The sequence below is a fragment of the Alosa alosa genome, chromosome 9 (genome assembly GCF_017589495.1).
Source record: "Alosa alosa isolate M-15738 ecotype Scorff River chromosome 9, AALO_Geno_1.1, whole genome shotgun sequence".
NCBI classification, from domain to species: Eukaryota; Metazoa; Chordata; class Actinopteri; order Clupeiformes; family Clupeidae; genus Alosa; species Alosa alosa.
Window position 1 is genome coordinate 25,567,830 of NC_063197.1, and position 11,784 is coordinate 25,579,613.

General features: G+C 39.8%; 1 protein-coding gene across 2 annotated transcripts; it reads left to right on the top strand.

Annotated features, from left to right (window-relative positions):
• The first annotated feature begins 671 nt into the window (after positions 1-671).
• Positions 672-11,694, top strand: scly (selenocysteine lyase). 2 transcript variants are annotated; one of them, XM_048253128.1, is made up of 13 exons: positions 672-746; positions 1,301-1,392; positions 1,484-1,593; positions 2,151-2,251; positions 2,605-2,791; positions 3,221-3,348; positions 3,445-3,600; positions 3,944-4,050; positions 4,156-4,192; positions 7,650-7,733; positions 8,054-8,156; positions 9,019-9,094; positions 9,532-11,694. In XM_048253128.1, exons 2-13 carry the CDS (start codon positions 1,304-1,306, stop codon positions 9,683-9,685), a joined length of 1,332 nt encoding a protein of 443 aa, XP_048109085.1. In that variant the 5' UTR covers positions 672-746; positions 1,301-1,303; the 3' UTR covers positions 9,686-11,694. The 2 variants fall into 2 exon arrangements, with proteins under 2 accessions (XP_048109085.1, XP_048109086.1); XM_048253129.1 differs by lacking the exons at positions 672-746; positions 1,301-1,392 and having other exon boundaries at positions 1,501-1,593; positions 2,123-2,251.
• Positions 11,695-11,784: the final 90 nt, after the last annotated feature.

The window sequence follows — 11,784 nt, forward strand, 5'->3', positions numbered from 1 at the left end:
AATCCATCCATCCAAAAATGACCTTTGTTTTTGATAGCTGTTGAAAAGCGGCATGGAACTGACAGAGATGTTTTTGTTTATAAATACATAAAAATAAATAAATAAATAACATTATGCTGATACCTTTTGCTTTTCCCAAATACAATGTAGCCTACAGGTGTAAGTGACCTTTCATCAATCTAGTTGCAATGGATGAACTGTGATGAACTGCCCTACTTGTGATTGTTTAGAGATTTTAAAGGTTTTATAACAATTCTACATCTTCTTTGGCTATTCTACAATCTATTCACCTTTTCAGCACCAGTAGGGTACTTTCTGTGCAGCCGCACACACACACTCAGGCATGCCAAACAAGCATACACAAAAGTTTCAAGAGTGGGGGATGGAGTAAAATATGGAGACAAATTGAAGTGTGATTTATTTTCGCGGAACGGATGTACAGGACTGAGCGGCGGTCATATTTTGTACCGCTATGCGGTACATCTAGTTTATTCGTGATTTGGCAGTAGGCTAAGTGAAATTGCTTTACATTTTCATAAGGGAATTCTGAAGTGAAGCAAATCACATCACTGCATTAGTAGATTCTTTTTCAAATTTAACGAGAAAAGCACAAATCAACTCATGAACAAGAGGACTTTTATCATCTTAACCCACCTCACTTCCTGGCTGCTGGCGGCTCTTCGTGTCATCAGCAGTAGTGAAGTGAAGTGAGTGACTGTGAATCATTGACCATATCCTATCTTGTGGTAAGTCTGGAGAAGTTTGTAACGGTCAGCAACTGAACTGAGTCTGCAGATCTCATCATCACTTGCTAGTGTAACGTTCCGTGTCTGTTTCATATCTTTGATCATAAAGTATTTTCTAGTCCCTGCTTCCCAGATAGTCGCTAAACTAAGCTAGCTATGTTAGCACCCACAATGACATCTACTGAAATCATAGTAGTTACATTGGTATTAACCCCAAATGCAATTCGTATGGTATTTTACATGAGAAATCATTATTTGTTATTGTGAATCACTCACTAAATGCATAACCTGCCTGTTGGCGAGACCACGGTCATTGAGCGGGGGAAAAGCGACAGCTTGCAATATAAGTGAAGTGACCAAGTGACTAGAACTGGTTTAAAAGTAACATGTAACAGTTGCATCAGTTTCGGTCAGCCCCGAAACGTTCTCTTTATGTATACAATTTGAAACAGTTATTTTTTAACAACAATGTTACTGTTCATATCCACAATGTATCGGATTATTTGTTTGTTTACATGTCAGTTCTACATTTACCTTTATTCTCGCGTCCCTAGAACATGTGCGAGAAGCAAGCGCATTCTTTCGTGACCGACTATTCACACTGGGGTCACTCTTTCAGCCACCTCTCCGAAGTGGACGAGGAGAGGTAAGAACAACTTGCAAGCAACCTAGTAGGTTACTTCAATGAATGTAAACAGTGTCAAAAATGTAATCTCTCATATTTGACTGGTTGCCAGGATATATATGGATTACAATGCCACCACCCCTATGGACTCAGAGGTTGTGGAGACAGTCACAGTTGCAATAAGGGAGGCTTGGGCCAACCCCAGCAGCAGTTACCTTCCAGGTGCAGACATTCCCATGTTCATTCTAAGGATCACAAGTGCATGGGCTCAGTTACGAACCACTGATAGATTAGTCTACTCTAGTGCACAGTGCTTTAATGTTGAATAAATGCTGTTAAAATACACCGTTTACATTTAATACACACTCTGGCTCCTTATCAGCTTTGCATTATCACACTATCTGCATTTGGATGTCAGTGTTGGTTAAAGAAGACAGAATGCTTTTTGATTAGATGGCGAATTGACCAGCTAGAACATTTAGTTAATTGCAATGTATGCAAGTAGTTAATGCTGTCTGTTTTGGAAAATTGACATTGCAAAATTTCAATTTACGTATTGCATGTATTTTGGACATAATATGGGTCAATGCACATGGGCGAGATCACATTGTTTGTTATGTTTACATAGATTTCTGCATATAGATAATATGTTAATGCCAGGTGTGAAATGGGTGTTTGTTTGTCCTGATTGGGATATATTTTATGTCTTTCATTATGTGCTGTATACTGATGCATTTTGTTTCTTTCACAGCCAGTCTAACTCTGAGTTTCGAATGTAGGTGTGAAGGCAAGGGATATAATTAACCAGGCGAGAGAGAGTGTCTCTAGAATGGTTGGAGGAAAACCAGAGGATATCATCTTCACTTCAGGGGGAACTGAGGTATGCAAGAGACATTGAACCAGCCCATCTGTGTGTTTGTGTGTGTGTGTCACAGAGTGTTCTTAAACTTGTACTAGAAGCTGTGCAATAGTGTTTAATTTAGCTTTTGTGTATTCTTGTTTTTTTTAGGCTGCCTCTATTTTTAGGTCTCTGTAAGCTCACATTTTTTTTACATTCCTTCTTTCCTCAGTTTATAATGCATTGAGTCTCTTTTTTCAACTGTACATCTGCCTTTCTGTTTGATTGTCTGTTACACGTGCAGTGTCTCTGTCTTTGTCCTTTATGTCAGTCTGTTCTTTTCTCTGTGTCTAAGATGTGCGCAGATACACACTCTGTCACTATGTCTCTTTCAGGCAAACAACCTCGTGTTACACACTGCGGTGAAGCATTTCTGGCAGAGTCGCGAGGTGGCGGAGAGGGAGGGACTGGACAGTTCCCAGCAGAACGGCAGAACCATTCTACCTCACCTCATTATCTCCAGCATAGAGCACGACTCCATCCGACTGACAGCTGAACATCTAGAGAAGGAGGGCAAGGCAGGTAGGACAGCCACGTCTGCAGACATGCAGACTACTGCCACATGCAACCCGTTTCATACTTTGTGGGTCAGTGCACACGCTTTTACCTGCCTAAACATGTGCATTTGGGCTCTTCAGAAAGGTTGTCTGTGGCACTGTGTCTCACTACAGTTTTAGCATGTCTACTTAAAGTTCTACATTGGCTTGACAATGAGCATAATTATGCTTATGTGAGTAATTTGGCTTGACATATGAGCATAATTATGCATGTAGGCAACATTTTGTATCTCCCAGTGTTGGAATCTCGCCGAAAGATAAATCTTTCCATAGATATATGTGCTTTTTATTTATTAAATTATAGTATTGTATTTGTGCAGTTTAGCTGTAGGCTAGCATCACCGAGTTATAGTCACTTCTTATAACTAGGGTCATGTTTGGATTCTTGCCCCAGAGGTCACGTCTGTATCAGTCTCCAAGGTGACCGGTCAGGTTGAGGTGGAAGATGTGGTTGCCGCGGTGCGCCCCACCACCTGTCTTGTTTCCATCATGACTGCCAACAATGAAACTGGAATTATCATGGTGAGAGGATGCTCTACATTGATAAAATATTAAACTCCATTCTGTAGGTACTGTAGCTGAGCAGGGGATGCTAACAGTATTACTCTGTTTTCTCAGCCAATCAAAGAGATCTGTCAGAAGGTGAGAGCGGTCAATAAACAGAGACCTCTTCCCAGAATTCTCCTCCACACAGACGCAGCCCAGGCCATTGGGAAGATTCGAGTAGATGCTCGCGACATGGGCGTGGATTACCTGACGATAGTGGGACACAAGGTTTGACACCCACGTTAGTAGTTCAATATTGGTTTATCTATGTACCAATCTACTAATGGCAGAAGCTAGTCTGCATAGTAATTGTGTCTTGACGTATTTTGTTGTGAAATATCTGATTGCCTTTGTCATCTTATAATGTTATGGATTTCTTGCTGTTACATGATACTTTCAACACAGTGTAAAACATTATGTAATGTAAACTGCAGTTTATCTTTGCATGTAAGTCTTTGTAAGACTAACTGTTTAGTAAGCATCTACAGGACATAATCCTGTACATTCACTATATTCTTTACCTCACCAATCAAGATGCTAGCGCTAACCTAAGGTGATCCTCTGTCTGCAGTTCTTTGCGCCTCGAGTAGGAGCACTTTATGTGAACGGACCTGGTACCATCTCTCCTCTCTACCCCTTGTTCTTTGGTGGAGGCCAAGAGCGCAATTTCAGGCCAGGGTGTGTTTAGTTTTTTTATATATTGCATGACTTTACTAAATACCATTTGAACAAAAATTAAATGGGATCAAAATGTTTAATATCTGTACATTGTCTGTTTTGTAGCACTGAAAATACTCCAATGATTGCTGGACTAGGAAAGGTAGGGTACCAACTGCTATTTGTTTTCCCAAGCCTCACTAAATACAGTATAAAGTATGAGGTCTGTTTGCGCTATATTAAAGGTGCTATAAGCGATGCAGGGTAACGTCACTTCTGTTGACGTTCAAACAAAACAGAGCTAGCTCGCTACTCTCTCACCCTCCCTCCCGTGCAATTGAAACTCTCCAAAATGACATCTCCTCAGTGATTTGCTGGAACAGTTTATTATGTTGTTATGGGCAAGGTTTGCCCAAGTTGTTTTGTGGCCGTTTTTAGAGCTGAGGCTGTCCACGGAGACCTCGTTTTTTGTATGTATTCGGGGCACAGGCAGCTAGCGGATGGTGAGGTGATGTTTGTTTGCAGTATGTGACAAAACATGTTTTAGCTTAGACACCGCGTTACATCGCTTATAGCACCACAAGTATACTGTAAGCACCGCTATAAGTGTCTTGATCATTTCAAGTATGCAGAGCAATGCACTATATTGTTTTTTGATGACTTCATATCACAGTGCATGCAAAGCAGTGTACTATATTGTTATCCAATCGCTGCTTCTTATTCTTCTTCTTCCAGGATTTTTCTGCATTTAATGAGTTGAACCGCTTAACGTACAATCTTTTTTGTGTGCAATTTATACTTTTTGAGATATTAATTAAAACCTCCTGTCATAGACTTAAAATTAATTAATTCTTGGTCATACTAATTCATAGTCACTCTCATTATCTATCAGTCTTACCAACTTATTTATGTTCCTCACTAATGGACCCTTTCAAGAGAGTTCCATTATCAGCATCATAGTTGGCCCCACAAGACTTCCTTTTTAACATTCCATATGTTATCTTAAAGGTGCGATTTGTAGGATTGTTACCGAACGTTCTGTTGGCCAAAATCAAAACACTGGTGAACATTCTCAAGACTACCAGACGCGAGCCTCTTCTGGGTTGCCAGATGTAATGAAGACTTAGCTAACGTTAGTTGACCTGCAGCTGCTTTAACGTTTCTCCAACCATGACCCAGCTACACATTACGGAAACAGTGAAAACAAAAAATACCTCTCTAACCAACGTAACATATAGCTGAAGTTAGCGATGCAGATGAAGTTTAGCAGGCTACCTGTTGTGGATAGATAGATAGATAGATAGATAGATAGATAGATAGATAGATAGATAGATACTTTATTGATTCCCAGGGGAAATTCAAGATATGGCCAGCTCTGCGTCAGACTTGATATTCTTCGTTTGACGAAGACGTCACCATCTCAGGAAGCTCCTCCGATGTCCACTTAATTTGTTTCTTGTTTTAATTTTGGAAATTTGCCTGCCTCTTGTAGGCGTTCATGACTACAACTGACAGCTGTTGACAGTTGGCCTTTGCTAATTTGGCAGCCCAAATAGGCGGACGCGCTAGCCCATTATTAATACGCTATTCTAGAATTAATCGTTCAAAACATAAACGAAAATTCCAAGAGATTCCGCCCCGTAACTGATTTTTGTCATGGGTTTTACGGGTTTTCACGGGTTAGAGTAATGTTGTCAAATAAGCCATTACTTCAATTCATCGTGTTTCCTCACTCTCTGACAACATATGGTGATCATTTTTGGAATGGTTACAGTTTATTTTCCATTATTTCCTACATACTGGACCTTTAATGCAGAGGAAGTAGATTGGGGCCCAAATAGAATGTTCAAGCATTGTTTTTGTTTTTATTGTTGAAAGGGTCTATACTCACTCACTCTCACACTTTAGTAATTCAATCTCACCCATACTCACGCACTTACTCTCACTCAGATTTAATAACTCATCCTTCATTTTCTAACTATCCTTTGTTGGTCATTCTCTATGTGCACTTAAAGGTTGTATCAGCGATAGCGGGGATACATCACTTCTGTTGATGTTCAAACAAAACAGAGCGCTAGCTCGCTACTTCCGCTCCCTCCCTCCCGTGCAATTAAAACTCTCCTAAACGCGCATCTCGTCGGTTATTGGTTGAAACACTTTATTTTGCCTTTGAGTGGGTTGCCAACCCTTGTTGGTAGCAATTGTTTTTGTGTACAGATCTCGGAGCCTAGGCTGCCTACAGAGACGCGTTTTTTTGATGGCCTGCTTATGGGGCAGACAGCTAGTGGATCGTTAGGAAATATTAGATGAATGTTATCATTTATGTTTGGGCCTTTTTTTGCACATGCAATGGAAAGAAAAAAACTTTGCTCTGCATGCACTAGTATTTCCTTCAGTAAATACATCTCATCTCTATTATTTTTACCTTTTTCGCGTCTGATTCAGCTTGAACCGCATAACATACAAACTCGCAAATGCTGTTGTGTAGGTCTTGTAAATGTAAAAGACCCTTGAGCAATGTATTTTACATTTTTGAGAACATTCTGAGATATTTGGCGTAAACAAGACAAAGTTTCCCATTGAAAATACATTGTGGAATCTATGTGACTTTCAACTACTGAAATCATAATTGGGCAATCAAGCTGGTTGCACTCAAAGGTTTTAGAGCGGAGCCAGACAGGGGTTGAAGTGGAGCAAGAGGTGCAAACGGTTGGCAACTTTCGTGCTCTATTATTGCAAGGGGGAGGGTGGACAAATCCTCATACAGGCCAGAGTAAGCCCTCGCTGCTCTAATGTTAATTGGAGACTTGTGGAAATGCACCAATAAATTGGTGTATCTTATCTTCTCTTCTCTTATCTAAATCTCCCCACATATATCTATCCACTGGCTTGCTGCTGTGTTCTGCTGGCTGCTGCAGCTCTTCAAAGGCCCCCCTTCCCTGTCTTCCTTTCCACTCAAGTAGGAATATTAATACTAGACACCTTTCCTACTCATCCATCTATCCATTCATCCATCTCTCCATCTATCTACATCAATCCATTCATCCATCCATTCCTCTATCTATCTATCTATCTATCTTTATCCATCCTGCATTGGAACCACTTTGATTAATACAGTATGACAGCCACAATAACAACCCCAGCAACATCCTAACAACCTCTTTGCATGCACTAGTATTTCCTTCAGCAAATGCATGTCTAGTTGTTGTTTGGTGGGTGAGTAGCTGAGTAATTGCATTTGTCGACATTTGGCATGGTGTGTAATCCGTGTCATTATGAGTGTGTAATTATCGCAGAATAATTCAAGCAATTAAATCGCATGCTTGGTGGATCACATAATCTGGAAGGCCCCACTTGCACTTGGAACACTGAATGAAGTCTGAGACAATGTATATTTTCCGAAGATGATATGAGTTGGAGTCAATGGGTTTACCCGACCACAGTATGCAGCCTCATTTGAGATTGGGAATATTTCCCTTGTCTCGCTGTCCCATAATAACCTGTCTACTTTATTCTCTTATGTCTTTTCAACCTTGCTCAGCGGTGCAAGAGCCACGTATCCTGTGTCAAATTAAATGTGCTTTGTGTGTGTGTGCATGTGTGTATCTTGTGTCCCACAGGCTGCCGAGCTGGTGAACACGCACCTGTCAGAGTATGAAACACATCTCCGCGACATCAGATGCTACCTGGAGGAGAGACTATTGGTGCGTTCAGCTTCTCTGTGTGTGTGTTCAGTCAAGTTAACTAAACGCTGTTCTATGTTTAATGTCAAAGGGCCAAACCTAAATGCACTTCAGTGGCATTTTAAACGTCTTTTGTTCAACATGGGTTAATGTTGCTTCGCTTTCCTTCTTTGTAATACAAAGGCTTTCTGATTTGAAACCAAATACATTCCTTGCTGCATTTGACAGTACTACAGTACTTTAAACAAATAACTACCTCAAGCTTATATCTTTGTCATCTTTGCTTAGTCTTCTGTAAATCTATGTTCTTGTTCATCAACTTTACCGTCCTTTTGCTGTAGGCTGTGTTTGGGGCAGATAAAATCCGCTTCAACAGTAATTTCCCCGGTTCTGACAACCTTCCAAACACGTGCAATATATCCATCTTGGGTCGAGGATTTGTGGGTAAGTTTGGGGTTCATTGGCTCTGTGGTGACATTAATGAAAGCACAGTTCAGTTGTAAATGTATGCTACCACACAGAATGAATTAATAATAAATGCCCATTTAGGTACAGGACGTTAGGTTCAATACAGATGTGTGAACGAATGTACTGAATGCAGTTTTGAACAGTAATCAACAGTAAGCTTTTTTGTGTGCGGACCATTTTTCAAATTCAAGTTCCCACACCGACATATTAAGTGGTAGACCGTATGTCAGTTTAGTCAATTAACATGAAAAAACATTTGACACCTTTTCAAAATACTGTTACCGTTGCACATCAGCAATATTGCCAGTGAATTTAAGGCTAGCAGTACCTAGAGGCTCACCATACCGAAAATGAACCGAACTGATTTTAGTGTACCATTACACCCCTACTAAAAAATGAAAATTCAAACCATTCAAACCGAGAGTTCAAACCAAGGAGTCATGGAGAGGAAGAAGAGTTAATTGCTGATGATGGTCAGGATAGAGTTTTGGGATCATTGTTTGTGTTTGCATGGCTCTCAAGACTGTAAGCTGATGTGATTTGGGGCCAAGAAGACAGTGGTACTATTTTCGTATCAGCAGTTATAGGTATTCCAATTGCATTTTTGAGACTCTGGAAACTAGTTGGTTTGGGACTTTGGGCTGAATCCGATCGGTTGGAGTGTTTACATGAGGCATTTTTATTCTGATTGAGCCACTACTCCATTGTGTCTACAGTATGTAAACGGGGCTAGTGAAAGTCTTCATGAGAAGTGGGTCAAGCCCTGACCCCCAGGTCTCATGTTTGACATAGGGCAGGTGTGAATTAATGATGTGTCCATCCCCACCCCCTGCCGTAGGTCGCCGGGTGCTGGCCACCTGCAGGAGACTTCTAGCTAGCGTCGGCGCCGCCTGCCACTCGGGCCAAGTTGATCGGTAAGTGGCCTTTTAGTAGTCTCTCATTTTCCTCAGCATGTACCTACAGTTTTGGAGAAGTTTTCTCTGTTGGTTTATTCTTTTTAATGTTGTTTTAATTTTTTTTATTTTTTATTAAGGAATCATATACATCAAGGCGTTCTTAGGCACCACACACCAACATATGCATAAACATCAGTTAATTTTCCTTATTTAAAACATCTAATAAAGAAGTTAGGCTTAGAATAGCTCCGTCGTTCTAATCTATTTGACTGGTTTAATCTTAACATAAAAAACCCAGTATTGGATCTGAATATATTCACCCATATATGAAGTCATTAATGATTTGGGCGGCAGTGCTGAACAGTTCTTTTCATCAATCATTTTAGGTATATAATTGTGATAAAATATTTGATAAATGTTTTCTTCTGTGTGTGTATGTGCGTCTCCACCCTAAGGCCCTCCCGTATCTTGCTGAACTGTGGAGTGCCTTATGACGTAGCAACCAATGCTCTACGTCTGAGCGTGGGGCGGAGCACCTCACGAGAGGATGTGGACATAGTGGTGGAGGACCTTAAGCAGACGATAGATGTGCTGGAAAGAATGAACTAGTACTTTTGCACCACAAGGAAGGGGATTTCTGTGCGATAGCACAAACCATTGATCAGAACTCACTGTAATGATTAACTGAGTTGTATTTAATTTTTTTCCTTTCAAATAATATTTTAATAGATGAAATACTATTTAAATTGTTATTTTGAATTTTAGTTGTATTAATTCTGTATTTACAGTAGTTCAATTCTTCAAACGGTCTTTGGTTCTCTCAATGAAGTACCGACCGTGCTAGAAGTTCAGTCAAGTTCAGTCAACTTAATATCTGAGCATAGTCATGCATTTTTGCTCTTTGACCCAATACCCAGGGGCTTTTAAACACTACATTAGATGTGGCACATGGGATTGCCAAAAGGAAGATAGCCATGTGCAGACATGTAACACAAGATTCAACTTTCCTGTAAAGGAATTAAATTCTGACTGAGCATGCAGATGTGCCTCCACTCTGCTTGCTGCCACACGTGAACACTAGCTTGTGAGTGAAGGCTAGCTCATCAACTTCGTCAGTCCCATCATTAACCCATCATTTTGCATCAGGGCACACCAATGTGATTCCTAGACATTTTCCCCAAATCCTGTGACACCACTGCTGTTACACTTTATAATCAAAATGCACCAGATGATGTGTGCCACTCAGTAAACAGATTGTCTGAAGCTGAGATCAGTTCTTCCTAGAATGGTGAACCTCGACCAAGTTACAGATGCTGCAGTTGGCTTTCATGTCACAACATTCATTCCTCACAGTTGTTGTTTCAAACTCAAACACAAACTTGTTCATGAAACTCTGGTTTTCTTCACCGGCTCCATACTGCCAGACACTAGACTACTTGTTTGATGGGAAATTACCCTGTGCCTGTGGCATCCGTTCTTTGCAAGAGGTCTGTAAGAGTTTGGATGATAACTTAAATACCAATGACATTAGGAAGGATGGTGCAAATGAAGCCATGTCATACAGCCATGAAGGACGTTTATAACTAGCGTCTCCATTCATCTGCTGAAATGGACAGTTTGATCATTACAAAGTACTACCAAAGTCACCGGGTTCCCACGGGTCATGGAATTTCTGGAATATCACGGAAATTTGAGTGTCTATTCCAGATATGGAAAGTCATGGGATTTTATCATTTGTGGGGCAAGGTCATGGAATATTAGGGAATTTTGTAGTAGCAGGTTAAAATTTACTTGCCAAAATACATGAATGCAAATATACACAGAATTGATAAATATATCTGGTAATTAGCTTTACTGCTGGCTTGAGTGGTTGTGGTTAGGTTAACTTTGCTTATTCAATGCCCACTCTAAAAAAAAAGTAAAAGATTCTTGAATGCTATGCGGCTAATCTTAAATCTTCATTCATTGTAAGTACTGTAGGTCATGGAAATTCAGGTTTGTTTTCCGGGAAAGTCAGGGAAAAGTCATGGAATTTTACATCTGACTTAGAGTGGGAACCTTGTATACAGTATATTACATTTGTTTGCTTGAATCAGGGTACAACTTTATCCAGTGTCTTTTTTTCTCTTTATTTCAATATTCTTTTTTATAAATTATCATTTTAAAGATTTCTGGGCTGTTTGCATGAATATGTTGTTATTTGATATGCATCAGAATATTTCAAATTATTGTTTATTTGGGATATGAAAAAAATTGTTTCAAATGTTTTTTAATAATGTAATATTTTGCTAATTTGTGTATAAAAAGATTCTTGCACTTTATCTATTATCTCTTGATAGACCCTTGATCAAAACAAATGTGAACTGTGACCACAAAAGAAAAGTTTAACAATACAGAAATAATGTAGAAACAGTGGAAACTGTTATATAATGATTGGTCCATTAACATTGGTTCCAGTGGAGTAGCATGGCACTGAGCTTAAGGTCATTGGCCAGAGCTAAATGAATTTCAGCTGGTAGTATGCTATCTCCTTTAACCTTACTTTTACTTCCCTCTTTCAGTGTTAATCTGATAATGCTCTGATAGAGCACCATTAAAGTTCCAATGGATCGACCTGACTTTAATCCTCTGTCCTCTTTTGTTGTTTGCACAATTGTGTCCATTCAAATTGGGATGAATTTTTAAAACGGTTGTAGAAATAAGGCTTA

Excerpts from the sequence above, each read along its gene's own strand:
- scly (XM_048253128.1), top strand. The coding sequence starts at position 1,304 with ATGTGCGAGAAGCAAGCGCATTCTTTCGTGACCGACTATTCACACTGG. Across the intron at positions 1,393-1,483 it reads TCCGAAGTGGACGAGGAGAG|GATATATATGGATTACAATG; the intron begins GTAAGAACAACT and ends ACTGGTTGCCAG. Across the intron at positions 4,051-4,155 it reads GAGCGCAATTTCAGGCCAGG|CACTGAAAATACTCCAATGA; the intron begins GTGTGTTTAGTT and ends TCTGTTTTGTAG.